We start from the raw sequence: 22655 nt of genomic DNA, 5'->3' as shown, positions 1-22655 counted from the left end.
TTGGTCGTCGTATCCATGCTGAACGTTAGCAATTATATACAAACGTTAATTTGATCGTATAATACGTTCACATATGGATTAATCACCTATAAATCCACCAAATTAATCTAGGTTGCAAAAAATTATGGCAGTAGTACGCATAGGAAATTTTATATTACATTTTATAATAAGTAAAAGGAGGACAAAACGTTTATGGAATCCCGCTTTTTTCTGTAAAATGAATCCCTAATTAATAATATTTAACAAGCATCTTATGAGAATTATGTTTAAAGACCTGTTTTCTCTGCTAGCTTCCATTTCATTTAGTTTTTATTTTGATGTTTCTCCTTACATTCGTAATAATAATTATCGATAACACAAAAAACACAGGGTTGTATGTCAATAAGTATCGTTATTATCTGGGTTTATTTTATAATCTCAGATTTTTGGAGAGAAATTTTCTATGGGAAATCGCGTTTTTTAATCACGTATTTTGAGTAAGGCGCGAAAAAATAGATCATCTACTTATATGTGAATGTATTATTTCCCATATGCCGTTTCTCTAAGAAATGAACGAAATTTGCTATAATTGTTGACGGCACATCGATTTGATCTAAATTACCTGTTTAAAAAAAAAAGTATTTTCGTAACTTCCGACTTCGACCATACGTTTCTGATGGATTTCAGTAGTCAATTTCTATGAAAATGACATCAACACTGCAGATTGAATGAAGTTGGCAATTCATGATATTTCATATATTGCCAACATCTGTGAGACAATGCGATGTCACTGCGCATGTTTGACAGCCAATAGATATTTTTAGACACGTTTGCATTGGCGGCATCTTTAATAATTTTAGTATTACAGACTGTGCATGTGCCTTTACAAAAGAAGATTCCCCTATAATCTCGGCGTTCTTCTTTCCTCCTCATCGTTTAAATTAACCATGTTTTCAAACAGTCAAGAGCGCGGATACAACCTACTGGCTTACTTGACATTTTCAAAATGATAATATAACAAGGCAATGCTCACGTTTAAAATATTGTCCTTCGCATTCAATCAAATTTGACAGTTGATTTAAAATGAACAATTAAGTCTCGACATGTTTTGATAAAACGTTCAGTGATTTTAGTTCGGTGTACACACGCGCTGATTTAATAAGCAAATTTAAATATTCAAAGAATTCAGAATAGATATAATATGTGATTGCAATTGTAGCAAGTGTAATTAATAGCAATATTTAACGTTAAAAATGCTTCTTTTTTGCATAAGCTTGAAAAAATGTCCTATTACAGACGCTTATTTTGCTTAAGTACAAACACAGAAAAGTAACAATATTCACTTATAAACACTCTTTATTAATTGAAAATTTGATTTAAAGCTATTTTTACTAAATAATACTGAAAGTTCTATTAAAATTCTATTATTACAAATGTTCTTCTAAACGTTTATAATACCGTGCAGAATAAATGTGAGGAGCGAACTGTCAAACGAACGATGAGAGAACAAAGCGAATTTTCTTTTTCCTGTTATTTTTATTATTTATGGGGGAGCTTTTTCGATTTCGAATATGCATACATGTTACAAAAAAAAAAAATTTTTACAAATACTGAAAATCGCGCGATTTTTATTCCAAATTTTCGGTATTTGTAAAAATATTTGTTTTTGTAACATGTATGTATGTACATTTGAAAACAAAAAAAAGTCAAAATTTTAGCCTGCGGCGCTTTTTTATTTTCAAATATTTTCGGAATTCCATCGAAAAATCATCTTGAGTATTGCGGCCCATTTCCACCTCGGTGGCTTCGTCAAAAAGCAAAATTGTCGGATCTGGGGCTCAGAAAATCAAAGAGTTATTGTTGAAAAGCCTCTCTATCCTCAACGTGTGACTGGTGCGGTTTATGGTCCGGCGGAGTCATTGGACCTTACTTTTCGAAAATGAAGCTGGAGCAACAGTTACGGTGAATGAATTGCGCTATCGAGAGATGATTGACAATTTTTTATGGCCTTAATTGGATGATATTGATCTGGACAACGTTTATTTTCAACAAGACGGCGCTACGTGCCACACAAGCAACGAAACCATTGATCTTTTAAGGGAATAACACCTCTTACTGGAAAACACTTTATATATTATGAATTAGTGTTTATTCTTTCAATGATTCATGCGTTGAACTACCAGTTGTATATGTATGTGCAGTAGAGTCTCATCAGTAAACTGGCAGATCTCGACTCCACGTAACACTTTTTCCGTATCATTGATGTATATGAGGAATAGAAGTGTTCCCAGCACCGCTCCTTGAGGTCGATGGATTTCTGGTCACACATCCAATCCGATATCCTTGTGCACTACCTTCTGTAGTTCAAGTAGCTTCCGAACCATTTTCGTTCATCTCCTTGTATTCCGTATTTTGTCATTTTTTTATCATAATGCTTCTGTCGATTGTTTCGATTAAAGTCTAAGAAGACAGCCACTATACATTTGTGTTCAGCTATTTCTGATTTCCATCTCGTCATCTTTCCGAACTATTTTTGTATACCAGGATATACATAAGACGCTCTTCATTACTACCCGCATCAATGTAAATGAAGCCGCGATGAGCACTAATTGCCGCAAGTACTACAATGCTGAAAACTCTTTGTGATTAAAAAAATCAGAACCGGTGTGAGATGGAGCTTCAACACGGATGTGTTTTCAATGCGACCAAACGTATATCATAATCTTCTTTGGGTGAAGATCCGGCTTGATTCTCGGCTTTGGTGTATCTCCTGGAGCCACCCACTTCCTTCTTTGCTTCATATTGATGTATAGGGTCCATTTCTCATCTGCTGTTAGTGACAGCGTATTGCTCGATGGCGGGCGAGATGCTGAGAAGGAATTTGAAGGCGAGTTTCTTTGTCTTTTTCGTTGACCTCGTGACGCACCCAGGCTTAAAATTTTTCGGTAAATCCTATTGAATGAAGGTGACTGAGAATCGTTTTATGATCGCAGTCCATCTTGTCGATAGCCCTATGCTCCCAGAGGAGTGAAGAAGGAAACAAAAAAAAGAAAAACAATTTTCTTGGACCCAATTTCATATGTATGTACGAACAAGTCCGTTCGGAGTCGGCTTGAAACTGTAGATCCCTCCATTTGTGGAACAACATCAAGACGCACAGTAGACGTCGTTTACGGATTTCCTCCAACTGTTTATTTTTAGCAGCCAATTGTGCAATTAAATAAATCATTCCCTTTCCATGTCTTTTTCTCATATCGTTAATAATTACTAAACAAACCAAAAACACCGAAATTTTTCACCAAAATAGTTTCTCTGAAGAAAAACCTTTCATAACAGAACTGACAGCTGATTGTCAATTTTGAAGATAATCTGCCATATGTGAAGGGTAGATTAAATTTGTGGATTTATTGGTAATTAATGTGTATAATATTTGTTGTATTCATTTTGGAGAGAACTTTTGGCTTAACCTATAACATTTTAAGACCAGCTATCATTAACTTATCTTTACCAAATACATTTATTAAATTATCCTTATTGCGCAATATTAATCTAATTCGTTTTCGCATTTCCTATTAGTTGTCTACTTATACGAAGTCGGATTTTTACCATTTCAAATTATTTTAAATAAGCATATGACAATAATTTTTATCTCATCTAAATCTCTAAACTTTGTATAAGATAATAATAAAAAAATATTTTTTTACCACTTATCAACATATTTGATATCAATTAAAAATCAGATTCAACTAAGTATCTGTAAATAAGTTTTCTATGAAATTTAGAAACCTTTTTCTGTTTTTCAATGGCTTTGATGAGTAATTTTTTGAATCATCACATGCCAACAACAACAAAATTACTTGGTGATAAGGGATGTGAAAACTTTCCAAGCCATTAAAGTGTGACACATGTTTTTCTGCACGACCTTAACGTTCAGAAATCAAGAAGACATTCCTTAAAATAGTAACATTTATTTATTTTAGATAAAATGACATGTGTAAAAATTGTAAAATCTTTGCGCTGGGCCTGTACACATAGGCGTACAGTGGTTAAAGTATTCGTAGAATCATGATAAAAGCTTAGTAAGGTAGAACCGTTCTCTCAATTCGTCGACCATGATTTTTTTTTTAAGTTTGCCAGACTATAAAGTCTTTCATCAGAATATGCAAATCTCGCGTAATAACAAAGCATCCAAATATAAATATAAACATTCAATTTAAAATATAAAATTGTTCTTGAGATTGAGTCTACATATCGCACTTGTTACGTTAAAGCGTAACAACTCAAAATGAAAAATAAAAGAGTAACAACTCAAAATTTATTTTAGCGCAACTACTAAACAAATAAGAATGAAACAACCGTTATATTGTTTTTAATGATATTTTCGTGTAATTACATATTTTTTTCCTTGTAATGCCTATATTATTAATATTTACGGAAACAGTTTTTCGTCTCTACTGAAAATGTTCAGATTTTGAGTTGTTACGCTTTAACGTAACAAGTGCGATATGTATACCTTTTCCAAACGAATAAAAAAATAAAATTACTTCTACCAAAGCATTTGTTTTATTTCCCATTAGGATACTTAACGTTCTTTATATGTGTATAAAAAGCATCTTTCAAACGTGATGTTTAGATTTCAGTGACTAGACGGTACCTTTTCTATGTCGTCTTTGACCTTTCTCAAGTACACAGATGCACAATTTTACATGAGAGAAACGCGATAAAATTATGGAAACTTATTATGAAAACGAGCAAATGCTTTAAGAACAACATATATCAAAATCCCTAATTTTTTTGGCAGGAATAGCCGTCCGAATGAGTCGACAATATAAAGGTTGATGAAAGCATTTCAAGAAATTGGTTCTGTCGAGTATAGAAAACTGGCAGAGGTTGGTTCATATTGCTGCTTTAGGGCAAAGAGTTGCTGAACAACCTTCAACATTGATATCTCGACGTTCTCAACAATTAGGCATTCATAAATCGATTATTTATTGCATTTTATATCTAGAAGAAAAAGAAAAAAATCTAAAATATATATTACTCTATATTTTAGGGTGCTTTATTTTAAAATAAGTTCTAGGCGGGTCTTTGGAAATATCTTTTACATAAATAAATTTTCAAATAAGTGCACAGGAGCGAAGATGGGGCCAAAGAATTTGGCGGTATTTGAATGTAAGCGCACAGGAAAAAACTGGTTTTATTGAAAGCTGGCGAAGTGCCTTGTATGAGTGAACATTGAAGCATACATTCTTTGGAGTGCAGACGTGGCAAAAGTATTCGGCTGTACCTACGCGCACTCGTCAATTATTTATGTAATTGTGGACATCCATTTATATGAAAGTAGAGATTTTTCTTGCCTTTAGCAGAATTTTACGCGTTTTAACGGCATAGAAAATACAATTTGATTTCCAATTTATTTGAATGAAAGAATCAAACCAAAACAAACAAGAAAATCAGAGTGTGAGACTAAATGCTTTGAAAACGCCAAAAACGATAAAAGTGACTCTCAGCGGTTTTACCTTACTATGTTTTATCGTGGGTTGAAGTATTGGTAGAATGTCTTTCTTACAGTATATTCTAAATTAGTATAGATGCATGAGATTTATATATATGTATATACATATGTATGTATTGTCATAGACTTAGTGACTAGTTTTGCGGACATAAAAATCGCGTGAAAGACTTTGCTGAGCATATTTAATCTAGCTTAAAAATACTTTTTGGCGTAAATATATGATATTCGTGTGTGTAGTAAAAAATGTATGCGTTTTCTTAATTCATAAATAATACTAGAATCCTCTTATCAACTTTGTTTCGAGACAACTTCGTTAGACAGCATCAAAAGCAATAAACAAACGTCCAGTAGAGTGCATTGAAAGCCAGAAACATGACTGGGAATAGAAATCGTGAGCGTCTGTCGATCCACATGGCAATCTCTTGCGGTGTCATTGTTGTAAATGTGGTATGATCAGCAAGTTCTTGATCCGTGCTACCATTCATTCCAAAGTGTCCATCCTTCTCTATATTAACAACATGATCGGTACAATTGCTGTTACGGTCACTCGTCACGGAAGGTGTGTCCGCACACTCGGTGGTAATTATAGGTAAGTTCTAAAGGGAATTTACAATTTGTATTTATATTATAGTTATATAATATAAAGTAATTTGAGGCTACTAGTTCACTTACATGCACAGTTAAGTAATTGTTGTAACCTGGATTGGAATGACCCTTCAATACACTTTCCGTGCTTGATGTAATATTATCGAGACTGGAACAAGAGCGCGTTCGCGAAAGATTGTTCTTATTTATATCACGCCGTGTCGGACGAGGTGTTAACGATGCCTTCACAATGTATTTACTATTCACCTTCTTCAACTCAACATTCTCTTTGCGTCTCCAAATCGTATTGACGAATGCGAATTCCACCATACTTCCGAAGATGAAGAAAGTGCAACCAAGGAACCAAATTTCAGATACCTTTATGTAACTGACTTTGGGCAAAGTTTTAGTCTGCGAGGAAGACAAGGTAATAAATGATAGCATGGTGCTAGTGCCTGAAAAAATGGAAATGTGTGTTAGTATTACTCGAATTAGAAAGATGTGATATAGAGGTGGCAGTGAAAGTATACATAGGTATGTAATTACATATGTACCCTATGATCAGAAAGTACCGGGAATGTTTAAATATAACAAAACAGAGTTAAATTTCAGGTAATTTTATTTTATCGCTTTCAAAATATGACCCCTCTAAAGCAACACACATGTACTAACGTTTAACCTAATCCTCCATGCACCTCTGGTAGGTCGACGAAGGGATGACCTCAAGCTCTTTCGACGCATTCTTTTTGATATCCTTTATCGACTGAAATCTCCTTCCACGAAGTGGTAACTTCAACTTGGGAAACAAAAACAAGTCGCACGGGGCCATATCAGGTGAATACGGTGCATGCACGATGATAGATATTTATTTGGTGTTTGGTCAAATAATCCAGCACAATTTGGGCTCGGCGTTTGCGACGTACAGCATCTCTCAGATGATCCGATGGCGCTAAAAATGATAATGTGTGTCTTACAGTCCTACCAACATAAGAAAAAAATATGGTCCGATTCCCACGGGCGTGGTTCGTTTAAATTAAACATTCTCGGTACTTTTTGATCATAGAGTATGTGGAAGACTTAGCCAAAGTCAAGCTCCAAACCGTATACGAGGGTTGCTATTCATATTTCTGCACTAACAGTGGAATTATTATTTTCCAGAATATTTTCCGTGATGATCAATACACATTTGCATATCTATGTGATGCATTTTGTCCAGCCACGTTTGCAGGGCGTTTTTTAAATTATGGAATCCAACGCAAACACATTTTTTTTACCACAGGCTGATCATGGAAAATCTTATTGATACTCAGCAACGCCCAGCATGCCTCAATCTCGGTGTATGTGTACCTAAGGAAGATGCTACGGCTAGCAACGTAAAATGATTTCAATTTATCGACGCATTCTTTTCTTATTAATTTGTGTAGATAATTTCCAACTATACTCTTCTTTAGTCTGTTATTTTTATCTACCCTCTCACCGTTTGCTCGGCCGAGTTCTTTAGATGGTTATTTATTTCAATTCTACTAAGACCTGGGGACTGACTAGTAAGATAAAGAAGTGACTGCGGCTTTGACTTTGATTATAGCCTAAATAAACTGAATCGTACGGTAGTCTAAATGTAACTTTATTCTTGTATCATTTATTTGGTAACATTGCCACTGATTGTTCTTAGTCGCTTAAAATAATGGCTCTCAGTGAGCAACATAGTATCATCATATGCAAGTTTTAGCGAAAAGTTTGCGAGACCTTATATGATTCTTAACACCCCAGATGATTCTTGGACCGAAATATTATCTGTTTTGAAGATGCATCAAGTTTTACCCAGTGCCATAATTGGCCAATTTATCCGAAAATACTGCTGGAAATGCTCTTTAGGCCAACAGAACAATGCGCATGGAAGGCAAAGCCAAATTAATGAAATTATACAATAATTCATTAATAAGGACAAAAATACTTTTACACATTTTGTTTTATTTCTAATATACTTTTATTTCGACCACCCTTTGAATAAATAAAAAGTGTACTTACCCAACATAATACGCGGTGGCGATTGGTCAGCTTGCAGCCAGAATGAGACCCATGAAATGGCAACGATCATCATTGAGGGCAAAAAATAGTCCAGTAGATAGAAACCGATCTCACGATTAAGATGAACGGTAAAACTTAGTGAACTGTAATTGCCGACTACAAAAAGAAGAAAATCAAATAGTTTATAAGTACGTAATGATTTGAAAACATACAATATAAAGAAAAGGTATACGAATTATTTCCCGCCGATCGTTAAATATAACTGTTGTTTAGGCCTGCCCTTTATATGGAAGGTATAACTCGAATGTAAATTGCAATATGTCAATAAATGTTGGGATATACCTATATTAGTACAGATATCAGGTAGATCACTACGAGTATTCATTCAATGTGGTAAAAATAACATTATTTCAATATATGGCAGCGAAAAAATTGCTGAAGCCAAAAAATGTATACCAATAACTATTACATCAAACTAAAAGAACATTGGTATATAAAATCCGGCACGGAACTTATACACTTCCATATTTGATAAATCGCTTGGGATAGGTAGACCTTCTGAATGAATCCATTTATTGATTCTATGGTTCGTGCATTTATCTGAGCTCTGAAGCTGGAAGTTTCTAGATAATCCTTCTAAGTTTTACAATCTCATGGTGGACAAATTAATTCATAGAAACATATGCGAGTCTAATTCAAACACATGAAGAGTAAATATGTTGGGTGTGCTAGGCACTAAAAATAATATTTTTTGAAGCTTTTATAAACAGCCGCACTTATTAGTAAATATAATATTATTATTATTATTAGGCTACTACGCACTGCGACAAATATATATCTATTGTGCAAAGACTGCTATATTTTAAGGCTTTCTAAGAATTTTAGCACATTCTGGGGTTTACTGTTCGATAGTTTATAAGGAGGCACGGCAGTATCACCAAGTGCTGTAGCCGTTTTCTGCCTAGCGCAGGACATTTACAAAGAATATGTTCTGAATTTTCAGTGTCCATTTCACAAAATCGGCAGAAAATGGTCTCCGAGAGGCAAATTTTGTTTAAGTGATATCTCAGGCTATAATGGCCTGTGAAGTAACCAGGTAAAAAGTCTTGAGTCTACTCTGCTAAGCGAAAGTAGATTATCAGAAAATCCTCTGTCTGTCGCTAGGAATTGTTTCGCTTGTCGCTTTTCGCTAGCCGCTAGAGCTTGTGGCCCTTTGTAAGTCCACAGAAAGGTATTAGTATTAGTAGTAGATACTGCAGACTCTCGTCAGATCTTCAAACGATTACGTCGAAGTGAGACCTCACTTTAATACGAATCTAAGTGGGTGTTTGGTAGCTGTGCAGGGAATACTCCATTGAAGCTGGAAGTTGTACGTTATTTGAACCAAGTGCAAAAATATTGTTCCGAACCAATCCGAAGTAAATGGAACTTTTGAATTTTGGCTTCTGCACACAGGACTAAAACAAAATAGCAATGAAATACTCGATCTGCCGGAGAGTTCGTAGCACATCGGTTTCAATAAAAGCAAATATTTCTTTCGCGACTCTGGATTAATTACTAATTACTAAGACTTTATCATTTATTTGATTCGTTTTGGAACAACTCCCAAACCCCCTTATGAAATATGGTGCTAATTTTTTACATATTGACAATACTCACCAAAGGAACCATGTCGCAAATTTATGCCATTCGAGTTCACAATTGACTCATTATACCAAAAACGTTGCATATTATATTCGGTGAGATGCATTTCTGGATCAAATGAGATCGGCGAATAGGATTCCCATTCGAGCACCATTTCTGTTTTGTTGTACATCCCTTATAAGAAATTAAGCAAAACATTATATATGTATGTGTACAAATATACAAAGCTGTATGTATGTAAGCAAGCTGCATTCTCGCACTTTTTTACTTACAGCTTTCCAACACAGTCGAACAGAATTGCTCATCGAATGGAAACTTCTTGAAATTCATATAACAATAGAGAGTCGCCTGTAGGCGTTGCGATATAACCACACGACCTTCAGGTGATATTGACGTCAGCACGTCCTTCTCATCTGTACCCAATATGCTGGAGTCGCGCTCGTTGGCGAAGAATATGTGAGGTAACCATAATCGTTCGCTCAGATGTTTCTGTCCGATGATGTTGTCATTTCGCTTCAACTCCTTGTAAGAAAGACGGCTATCGTTAAAGCTTAATTGTAGTAGGGCATGCATTTTGAATTGCAGTAAATCCGAATTGAGGTTTTGTAGGAAGTACACGTAAATGCGCGCCTTAACGGTAACGGGCAGACGTTCGCCATTTTTCCCATATTCTATTATTAAAGTAAATATTTTCACTTGTATACCTAGAAATGTATTTCAACAAAAAATTTACCAATTGGTCGCTCTAGGCGATCGTAACGACAAACGTGGGTTAATCGCTGGATGAGTTGCGTTTGTTGTAAATTTGTGGCATTTGAAATAGGCGGACAGTCTTCTTCCACCTCAGGTGTTTGTGACGCCCTGGAATAAAAAATCGTAAAAAATAGTAATTATTAATTTGTAATATAACAAAACTTTCGATAATTCGAATAGAGTAGATCGCAATTTGTAGGGGCCACAACGAGTTGCGTAGTGGCGCGGTTCTTAGTCGAAGAGGATTTAAGCTGCATGTGCATGTGGCTAAAATTAATGTAGAATTTCTAGGATGAAAAGGAAAACGAAAATCCTGGGCTTACGCGCAGTGAACGAATATCGGGTGTCTTAGAAAGCATGTCATCCACACCCATAAAATGCTTTTGTAACCTAACTGAAGAAGTTCTGGTAAAAAATCTGTCGATATAAGGTTGAAATTCTTGAAATATTTCAATGCCGCGCTTCTGGACTATATTAGGTTAGGTTGGTTTAGATATCTGCACCTTACATTAAGTGTTACTGTTGAAGGGAGAACTCATATATATACGAGGTGTGTTCAAAAATAAGGTGAATTTTTAAATTTCGCGAGCTACGTACATTCGACTTTCGATTATTATTTTTTTATGTTAGTACACTCGTCTCGAAGATATATTTATGGTTTTAGCAATAAAGCATATTTAATTTGTTTGTGAGAGGCATAATAAGACAAGTTCGGAGATTTTCTGCTATTAAATAAAATGGAATTAAGTGCTCAAAAACACTTGAAATGTTGACAATGGCATACGGTGAGAGTGCTCTGAAAGTGAAACTTTTTACAGAAGGCCGAGAATATGTGAATGACGACGCTTGCTCTGGATGCCCCAGCATACCAACAACCGATGAAAATGTTGAGAAAGTGAAGAAAATTCTTATGGAGAATCGTCAAATCACAAAGAAGAGAGAAGTTGCTGAAGATGTCGGCATATCAGTTGGCTTATGCCATACATTCTTTTCGGAAATTTTGGGCATGAAGCGCGAGGCAGTTCGTACCAAAATTGTTGAGTTTTGACCAAAAACAACGTCGCTCAGGAATTGTTGAACGACGTCAACGATAATCCAGATTTGCTTGAAAGGGTCGTAACTGGTGACGAACCATGGGTATATGGTTATGAGATCGAAACCAAAGACCAATCGTCCCAATGGAAGAGTCCGGGAGAGCCAAGACTACAAAAAACTTTCCAAGATCGATTAAATGTCAAGGTTTTACTCACTGTTTTCTTTGATTACCATAGCGTAGTGCATCTGGTGTTCTTACCACAAGGTCGTACGGTAAATAAGTACTATTACCTGAAAGTTATGCGCCGTTTGCGCATAATGGCTTTTGCATCATGATGATGCACCTGCTCACTCATCTTTGCTTGTGAGAGATTATTTGGCAAAAAATAACACCGTTATCATGCCTCAGCCTCCGTATTCACCAAATTTGGCCCCTTGAGACTTTTTCCTGTTGTCAAGATTGAAGAAGCCCATGAAAGGATGGCGTTTTGCGGCAATGGAGGAGATAAAAACCGAATCGCTGAGAGAGCTCAAGGACATACCAAAAATTGCATATCAGAACTGCTTCGAGAATTGGAAAAAATCGCTTCAAAAAGTCTGTTGAAGTGAATTATAAACAACGACTTAAAATATCGCAATACATCCTTAAGAATTGGAAGAATTTTTTTAATATAATCTGATAGATAACTTTATCACATTTATTTTTTGAATATGACATCTGACCGATTGTTAAGCGCGCTGTATAGTAAGCTGCGTCGTCTTATTGGAACCAAATGTCGTCGATGTTTAACTGATTAAGTTTTGAAAACTTAATCCAGTCAGCATGACTCAATAGTGCTCGCCATTTACTGTTACAAATAACTCCTTCCTAATAAATAAAGAAAGAAATAAGGATCGATGATGCCGCCAGTGCTGTATGAACTATGCGAACAGATTCGTTTTTTTTTTGTTTTTTTTTTCAAAGAATATTTCCACTATTTGGAAGCGTTGTTCTGGCGTTAAACGATTCTTGATGACTTGCCATATCTTACTGAATAGAAATGTCAACACTGTTCGCCATTCGCAGTTGTCAAACCATAGCGATCTACTTAAACTAATAGTTCTTATGCAGCTAAAACAAAAAAAACGATATAAACAGTGTTTAATTCAGCTCTACATGTTCATATGTATGTGAAGTTTTGCATATACGCATATGTTAACTGAATTGCCCTACAGCATCAAAATTGAAACAAAATTTTTAATAAGAAATTAAATGGAGTGTTAATAAAAACTGTCAATTTTGTTGACATGAAAAAATGAAACTGTGACGAAGCTACAGCTGCGTTAATTCAGTTGACAAACGTGCTGTGCAAATATTTGCTGAAATGAAGCAAACAAAAATATACTCCGTTATACCTATGAACATGCCATGTACACACACACAAATGCATGTATACTCATTCTTCTGCTACTTGCATTTTATTGAATTTTATACAAGAACAAGTACACGTAATGAAACACTTTTGGCAGTATTAAAAACATCATAAATCGTCAAAATAGAAATAAGTGCACCGAGCAAATAAGCAAGCAAAATAAGCAAGATTACTTTGAGAAGAGCAAAAATTATGCTGGAGTTTAAAATATTTTCCAGCAATCAGCCCTTATAGAATTTGTGTATTTCCATTTACATTTTTACATGTATCCGCGTATATACATATGCGTACAGATTTCAAGGTTCCACCTGTAGTCGACTATTTTTATCAGACGGAAAAAATAATAATATTTTGCTAACCTTCTGCTTCCATACTAAGGAACACTGAATCTTTTTATTGCTAACTTAATTTTATTATTTTAGTTTTTTTAGCTGATCCTCTTGCCGAATATTGCATAAAAACCGCAGAGCCATCAATGCAAGCACAAACTTATTATTTTAATTGTTTATTTAATAGACAGTGCAATGTTTTGTATAATTTTCATTAAGTGGGCTTTGGCGCATCTTTTCATTATTTACTAAAGGCTTTTTGCGCTCATTACAGATATTTTTTTGCGTGCTTTTTGAATTTCTGTAACACCATTGTCGTTTTCTGTGTACTGTTGTTTACTCATTAGCGGCGTTTACAAAAACAAATTCATAAAAAAATATACCTTAATTAAAAATTGAGTCGTTCGTTCAAACTTGAAAGGAAATTACTTTTTTTCCGGAAATAATTTCTAACAGCTGTTGCGGTACCTGGAGCGGACTGCATCTACATATGTATATCCATATAGAACATATCGCACTTGTTACGTTAAAGCGTAACAACTCAAAATCTGAACATTTTCAGTAGAGACGAAAAACTGTTTCCGTAAATATTAATAATATATGTAGGTATTACAAGGAAAAAAATATGTAATTGCACGAAAATATCATTAAAAACAATATAACGGTTGTTTCATTCTTATTTGTTTAGTAGTTGCGCTAAAATAACAATTTTTTGAGTTGTTACTCTTTTCCTTTTCATTTTGAGTTGTTACGCTTTAACGTAACAAGTGCGATATGTATAGTATGTAGAACACGCAAATTATAAAAAAATCTAAAAAATTTTTCAGCAGCTTCCATCTAGCACTTTATTGTACTAAAATTTAATATACTACCAAGCTTCATACCAAAAATATTAACTAAAAACTGTGGAATTAGGATGGAAGGTATATGAACTTTTTTCTAATTTGTATATAACATTTTAAAATTTCTTAGCTTTTAAAAGTTAAAGGTTTACATATATTGTACATTTGAACAAAAAAATGAACATTCGAAATAAAAAAAGAAAATAAAATAGTAAAACTGGTGAAAATATTGATGTGCTATCGCTTCTCGGGGTTTGTATATTTACAAAGTTTAAGTCTCAAAAGTCAGCGAGTATACGAGTAACAAAAGAATGCCGATTAAATTGGGACTTGCAGAGTTGGATGGTCGATATGGTTAGCATCGCATTAACTAATCTCACACTTTTCCTTTGGCCACCAGGTTTGTAGCTTCGTTCGACGATTTTTATAGTAGAAATACGTTACTTTTTTAAGGATCCAGATATATATATGTGATTTGCGTACGCCCTTTCTGGGTGTTTGGCCGAGCTCCTCCTCTCTTGATTTTTTTCCACACCACAAATGGAGGGACTTGCAGTTTCAAGCTGACTCCCAACGTCAGATATTTCTTATGAGGAACTTTTTCATTGCAGAAATATCCACGGAGGTTTGCCATTGCCTGCCGAGGTGCGACCGCTATTAGAAAAACGTTTTTCTTCATTTTGGTGTTTCATCGAGATTCGAACCTTCGTTCTCTCTGTATTCCTATCTATCGATATATCACGACCAGTCACAATACGCTACCGCTAATGTATAATTTCAAACTTAATTATCAATGCTTTTGTAACGTGCAGTAATAAAAATGTTTTGTACAGCGTACACTACCCAACGCGAATACTCCCAAACATGAACACGTGGACACAAGTTTTTTGTGCAGCGACTACTCTAAAACGTGAACAAGACGAGAAAGTAACATGAAAAATTAGCATTTCAAAAGTTCAAAACCCCACAGCAAGTTTTTTCTAGAGCGTTCTGTCCTTGTCAATGCCAAATCTAGTCATAGAAAACCATCCGCCGATCGAAAGCGCCAAAAACAGGTATCTCCATTTGTAGAAAAACATTAAGACGCACATCAGGAGGAGCTCGGCCAAACACCCAATGATTGTGTAAACGCCATTTATATAAATGCAAGTTTGGCTTTTAATTTCATATTGATCTATCAGCTTTATTCTGACAGCGCCAAGGTAACTTTATACTGAGAGAACAATAGGTCAATCCCCGTGTTTAATCGTTTTCGATAATTTTTGATAAGTTTAACTAACTATCGGGTTTTGGCATTTGCGTGCGTCAATTTTGATAGAGTGTTTTAACGTAATATTATTAAAGAAAAATTTAATAAATATAGTCTTTGATTTGGTTGCGCGAAAGATCCTTAAACGCAAAAGATACTTATGTGAAACTACAATAAAATAAAAACAAAATATGGCACTGAAAAATTAAATGTGCTACACTGTGGAAGGGGAAAACGGTGCTGTGTATGGAAAAACTAATAACTTATAAACGAAGCGTCAAGTATGAAGACTTAAATAATTTGTGCTGCAGAAACGTTATTAGATAAAAAACAAGAAAAGAAAAAGAAGCGGAAAAAACGGAAAAGTGAAGTTTTATGCACTAGAATAATGAGTGAAAAAATTACAACAAAAAGAGAGTATTATTTTTTTAATAGAGTAATTAGTTTTTGCCTATGGTCACAAAACGTTATATCGTAAAAGTGAGTTGAAAAGGCATTCCTATGCGATTTTCTCCTTCAAAATCGAAATGCCAAGGTGAATTCATTCAGGATTCTCCTTTCGAAATGCCTTAAAAGCAGCAAAGAGTGTATGCAAAAAAAAAAAATGTGCAGTTCCGTAATTTAACCTACTAATGCTACTGAAACTACTAAATAAATAATAAATATTGGTTATTTGTGGTGTGCGTCTTGGTGTTGTTCCACAAATGGAGGGATCTATAGTTTTGAGTCGACTTCGAATGGCAACTGGTTTTTATGAGGCATTTTTTCATGGCAGAAATATACACGAAATTTTGCCATTTCTTGTTGAAGGACGGCCGCTATTAGAAAAAAAACTTTCTTATTGTTTGATGTTCATGCACGGAGATTCGAACCTATGCACCCCCGGATGGTAGTCACACAGCAACCGATTCGGCTACTGCGGCCGGTCGTAAGCTTGTAAGCGTAAGCTAAGTAATGTTTATGGAAGAAAAACTAGAGAAATTAAGTGCATTGTTTAATATAATCAATTTAAGTGAAGTTAGCAGCAAAATAGAGGGAAACAAGGGAACTGGTTATACAGAATATCAAACTTATTCAACCGTTCGATAGCGATCGCACCTATTTGACGCTCTATATGGACGGCGTTCACCGAAAGACTCTCTATTTGATATAGTCAGGCGAGGACAACTGCCAGATTGGACGACGTTAAAGCAATTGCTAATGGGAAGCAGTTGAGCTTGGGAAGCCGGCCCCAGTTTCAAAGCTTGTTTAGAAATAAGTTATATTCAATTTAAATAACTTTGGAGGATGGTTCCATATGTAGAAGTCCACACAAGTGGGGAAAGTAACTGATCACCATTCACTTGGTTCAAGCAGCTCACAACTCACGGGATTTGCCCAAGTATCCTCTGGGTAGCTTCCGAACACCCGTTTGGGAGTGAGTTAATGTGACAAGGCGAAGCATTCCAGGATAGCTGATTGTGCGCTGGGATTGGGACCCGCCACTTAAAAATCCAGTTTACAGCACCTGATTCCAGCATAAAAAGATGTACCAAGCTACCTGGCTGTCTCCTTCAATGGAGCAACATTTTTTGTTCTCTACGTACCGCCGCCGAAGAAGAAATCGGATTCCGGCGAGCCCGAAAAAACAATTGGTACGACGAGGAATGTCATGCTGCCGCAGAAAGAAAGGATGCCGCCTATAGAGCCACGCTTCGATCGGGCGCAAAGCGAGCCATGTGGGATCGCTACCGAGAGCTAAGAAAGGAAGAGAGACGTATTATCTGACAGGGGAAAGGAGAGGCCGAAATACGTGAGTGCGAGGAGCTTGAGATGCTGGCCAACACGAAAAACGTCCGAAAATTGTACCAGAAAGTTCGGCGGCTTACAGAAGGTTTCAAGATAAGGCGTTTTCCTGTAAGAACAAAGACGACGATCTGGTGACTGACATCCAGCGCATACTGAAGATATGGAGGGAACACTTCTCGAACCTGTTAAACAGTGATAGCTGCGCAAAATGCGAAAAATGCGTTTTAATATTTCCGATGGTTTCTCTTATTTTGTATTTTATAATAAATTCTGTTTAGCATGGAGTCCACTAATGTAAGGTATCGGAACTAATTTTTAGGCTTGTCTTGACGAATAGATGATGAATCACACTGCTGTACTGCTTTCCAATGGAATATATGTATTTCTCCAGCGAGAATGCCCCAAAGATTGTGCATGTGGTTGCAATCGGGACTGCTGCTGGCCATTCTAATAAATATCGTATTTTCCAGAATACCACTCTCTTCATAGCCTAGAATCGTGAATAGCCGCATAGTTTTGTTGAACTATGTAATTTTTTTTTCGAATTGCGGTCATAATAAGCTATTCAGGACAACTTCCAATAAATCTAAATAATTTTAAGAATCCATTTTCGTTGTAATGAAACAAATGCGGATCGTCACATTATAGGATAAAACTCCCGATACTATAACGGCGCCGCCACCGAAATTACGCTTTAACCGTACAACATGGAGATTCCCTAAATCATGCCAATACGAGTAGCAGCTGTTGTAGTCTAGTCCAAAGAAATTCTTCTTTCGTCCGAAAAACATTACATGCCGCGATTCATGGGTCTTAAATTTTTATTTTATTTTATGAAACTCATACGAACGTGCTTTCTTTGCTTTGAGTTATCATTTAATTTTTTTTTTTAATTTGCCTAGCTGATAATCTATTTCTAGGAGCTTCGTCGCGAATTTAATATTTTTGCCGCAAGCTAAGTTTTCAATTTCCTTTGGTTTCACTTCTTACGCCGCATATTTTTCATTTTTTTTAAATTAACTTCTTATCACACCCTCACTTCGACCAATTCTTCATGCAATTTGTCTGTTGCAATTATTTCCTCTTCGGAATCAGTTAATCTTCTGCCTTTACCCATGACTACGGAAACAGTGTTAAGAAGAAATTATATAAAGTAACCCACGGTTACGTCGAATAAATTAGTTGACTTACATCCGAAAAGCTTAAATTTCTTTATGTTATAAGTTTCCATACAATTTGTTTTAACTTATCTAAGGCTCTGATGGGTTTAAACAAATGTCTAGCCAAACTTTTCTTAATTGTTACAAAAGAATAAAATGCGTATAAACGAATGATTTGCACTGTATGCAAATATTGAACTAACAACATAAATAAACTCAACATCTAAGCACTTTCATTTTTTCCGCGTGATATATCTCAACTTGAGGTTGACACAACCTTCAACAATCGAATATCGTATAATGGGTGGTGCGTATGAGTGGTCAATTTTAATTGTGCACGTACAATAGGGCGGGTCAATTTGTTTCGGCGACTGAAGTAGTCACTCGCAATTCTGAACAAAAAGAATTCAAACAAACCCCAAAGCAGACACAACAACCATGTAATGGTTTTTTAGCTTTATGTCGACTTATCCAATTACACTGTGCAACAAGAAAATTACAAGGGTTTGTCAATGGAGGTATAGGGATCGAAAATATATACGAGTGTTTGTGTATCGTCAATTTGAAAGTTGACGTCTGTGTTTTGTTCTATGGAGGGTCAAAGTTTTCATCCTGTTGCGCATTCTTATGTTAAATCGCCATGGGAAACTATGTGAACTTTACGTTTTAGGTATATGATGTGTTTAATTGTTTTATGTATGTAAAAAAAAAATAACTAACATTTTGGCTAACTATTTTAACACTCCAACTCCTTAATGGATGGACGCTCTTTTTGTCTCTAACGAAATTAGCATTTAAACACATTTTCTCTTTTGACCCATTTCTGGTGTTTAAGTTGAATTTTGATATTTGGTGTATTAAGAGACTTATAATAGTATTATAAATATAAGTAAATAAAAATTTGTGTGGTACATTTTATTCTGTTATATCACAATTGTGATAAAGTAAAGGTGTCAAATGTCTTCGCCGAGCACCAGGTGATTATAATAATTCATAACTCGTTTAAAAACAGAATTCAAAGTGGTTTATTCGCAACACGGCCAACAAAAAAGAAATTTAGAACTCCTTTAAAAATGAAAATATGCACAAAAATTTCAAATTTTTCTTATGTTTTACCCCATACTCCAGTATTCCTTGGAATGTTGGTACCTTATACATATATCTTTGTAAACAGCTAAATATCTTCTTTTGAATTAGATACAAAACTTTTTACCGACTAAAAATCATAAATTTAAAGGTAAGCATATGCGTCAACCTATGAGAAAGTGGTTATTCGACACTTAGTCCAGATTTTGAGAGTAAATTCAGAATTCTGAGCGTGTAGGTTTTTCTACTTTACTAAGCCTAAGAAGAAATATATTCAATGTAATATTATAAGGAATAGAATGGATTATAATTCTACCAGGAACATTCTACTGCTTTCTTTTATTATAAAATAATTTTAGGTTTTTTCTATATATTTTTTATGACTTCAAATAAGATACTTGTAATAAATAGTGTTCGGTTTACTTCCTTTAAAAGTAGTCAAGTTGAGCAAACTTTGAAGTTCTACACTCCCTAGTGGAGGGTTTGAAATTAGAAAGCTTACGTTGTTTTTTCAAAATGAGTTCCGCGTATGAAAAACGATTTGAAGCAGTGTTCCTTTGTACACATCCTAAGGCTTCAAAAATGACACGTGCCGCAAAGTATTTGAAAAAGTCGAAGACGTTCATAAATAAATGGGTGCAATGGTATACCAAAGTTAAAAACGCTAACGATTTCACCAGACGAGGCAAAACAAATACCTCTCCAAAGTAAGATCAGAAAATCATTGATTTGCTTGTGAAGCTGAAGCATTTTCATGGAAAAGTGGTGCTAATATATCCAAATACACGATTCGGGGATGCTTACGTGCAGAAGACCTCAAATTCCGGAGAACATTGAAAAAACTGCTGCTCTCATTATCACACATTGTAGAAGGACTTGCATGGGCTAAGGCAAATTCAGAAGAGAGTTGGGCAAACGTGAGATTCATGGATGAATCTTCCCTTAGGACGAATAGTTGCATACGTTGGTACTGCCATTCTGCTGATAGTCCACAACTTGAACGAACTGTAAACATAGAATTAAGTTCACTCTTGGGGCTGATTCTTCGAAAAAGGATTTGGCCGTTTATTTGTGTTTATCGTCAATTTGAATGCATTATTACAGTCAGCTAAGAGACGTTTGGAACAAATTGTCAACCTTGGATTTTACAAGAAAACAACGATACCAAGTATCATCAAACCCGAGGGCGTGTAGAGTGGAAAGAGCAATATGGGATTGAAATGTTTGATCGGCATTCGTCTGATGGAAAACTCAGAGAAAAACAACTATGGAGGCTCAAACATTTATCATTACAAATTCGGCTAATTTGGAGGCGATTACTTCCACAACGTGCGCAGAAATTAACTCAAAATATGACTCGAAGATGTGCAGCTATTATAGCTACTGGGGGTGATTGTACGTTTTATTAAATATAAGAAATATTGTATAACAAATATTGTAAGCCCATATAATGCAATTGCCGCCGCTGTAGCCGAATGCGTTGGTGTATGACTACCATTCGGGAGTGCGTAGGCTCGAGTCTCCGTGCATGAACAGCAAATAATAATAAAAAAAAAAAATGTCTAATAGCGGTCGCCCCTCGGCAGGCAATGACAAAGCTTAGAGTGTATTTCTGCCATGAAAAAGCGCCTCATAAAACCATTTGCCATGCGGAGTGGGGTTAAAACTGGAGGAGGAGCTCGGCCAAATACCTAACAGGGATGTACGCGCCAATTATTTAATTTTTTATTTTTTCTAATGTGGTTCGTTAGAACCGTAGAACCGCTAGAACAGTAGAATACGTCAGTTACCGACCCAAAAACGGTTATATTTTTTAAGAACAAATTGATCCGACCTAATGTTCGCACAAACATTCTGAACGGGTTTGATTATCGATATGCACGTATAAAATTACCGGTTTCTAGTTGTCTGGCGAAAAAATAGTAACACTAGTTCAAGCAGTCATTTATTGGCGGCTTCCTAACAATAATAAACAAAAACATAAACTGCAACTCAAGGCGCTACAAAGCGATCTTGTTGCAGCATATTACGAGTAACGTGACTTTAGCTAATTAGGAGAATTTTGGAGCAACATCTAGACGCAGCTACAAATTGGAATAGAAGCTTGGCCGCAGATAGATGAGTTTTTTCCTAAATACCTCTCAGAAAAAAACACAGACATATTGATAAAAGCAACCTACAAAAGCAAAAACACAAAGTTATGTTCGAGATGTTGTATTTTACATGTTTTGTATGTTAGAGATATACAATACACAAAATATATACAGGCAATCAGTCACTTTGAAGACGAACTTACGTTGCGGATAGCTGTGTGGTTGTGAAAATAAAGCTGAGCAGCAACACTTTCGTCACTATGTGGAAATGTATGTTTCTCATATTGAGCGAGCAGTTTTATTTTCTAAATATATGTAATAAAAACTTATTCGATTTATTTTCCGAAAGTCGGTAAGCAGACTTATTGAATTGTATGGGTAAACTTTGCACCTATTGATATTATATTACGTTTCAAGTTCAATATCACTTATACTTTAAACAGGTGTAAAATATAATTCATTTCCAAATAAAATGTTTTTTTATGCAAATGGCCGTCTCATACATAATCGATCTTCACAACCAACCGTGCGTCTGACGGTCGTCGTCTACGCGTCAGCACCACCTACAAGTTCACTCGCTTCACTCACTACCGATACGATTGAGTTTTATTCTACCGACGCGCGTGCCCGCTTTTGAAACTCACAAAATGAGTCCGCTTTTTTTTAACGTCTTTTAGCTGCGGTATCCGACTTATATTTGAACTGGATCGTTGGTTGGTCGTTGTTGAAATACTGATCTGAGTAGCAAATTGGTAGCGCGAAAAATATTAAAAAAAAAAAAATCAAAAACAAATAAGAGTGTTGACTATGTCGCACTCCATATTACCTAGGCATGCATAATTTTTGTTGTTGCTTTTGTTGTATTTACCTTTTTTATTACTTCAAGATGCTCTCACTTACTGATAAGGCTAGTATATGGATATGTATGTATGGACGAGTGAGACTCCATGTTCTCAGTCGTATTTCTTTCAAGATGTGACTGTCTTTATAACTTTCAAACTAGGCGTTTCAGTCGCAATACTGTTGAAATAAAAAAAAAGTTGGTATGGAAGTGTGCTCTTACTAAAATTTAACAAAAATTACGTTATTATATTAATTTAAAATTTCAATTACTGGATTTGGAACTGTAAATAAATAAAAAAATAATAATAAATCGA

At 35.4% G+C, this 22655-nt stretch overlaps 1 protein-coding gene across 1 annotated transcript; it reads right to left on the bottom strand.

Moving 5' to 3' along the window:
• Nucleotides 1–822: 822 nt before the first annotated feature.
• On the bottom strand, nucleotides 823–22258 carry LOC128859675 (pH-sensitive chloride channel 2). Its single transcript, XM_054096674.1, has 7 exons — nucleotides 21702–22258; nucleotides 10485–10612; nucleotides 10024–10422; nucleotides 9767–9925; nucleotides 8108–8263; nucleotides 6167–6534; nucleotides 823–6090 (listed from the first exon to the last, which is right to left on the bottom strand). Exons 1-7 carry the CDS (start codon nucleotides 21779–21781, stop codon nucleotides 5818–5820), a joined length of 1563 nt encoding a protein of 520 aa, XP_053952649.1. The 5' UTR covers nucleotides 21782–22258; the 3' UTR covers nucleotides 823–5817.
• Between the last annotated feature and the right edge of the window lie 397 nt (nucleotides 22259–22655).

Source organism: Anastrepha ludens, chromosome 4, assembly GCF_028408465.1.
Source record: "Anastrepha ludens isolate Willacy chromosome 4, idAnaLude1.1, whole genome shotgun sequence".
NCBI classification, from domain to species: Eukaryota; Metazoa; Arthropoda; class Insecta; order Diptera; family Tephritidae; genus Anastrepha; species Anastrepha ludens.
This window is presented reverse-complemented; position numbering and strand designations above follow the sequence as displayed.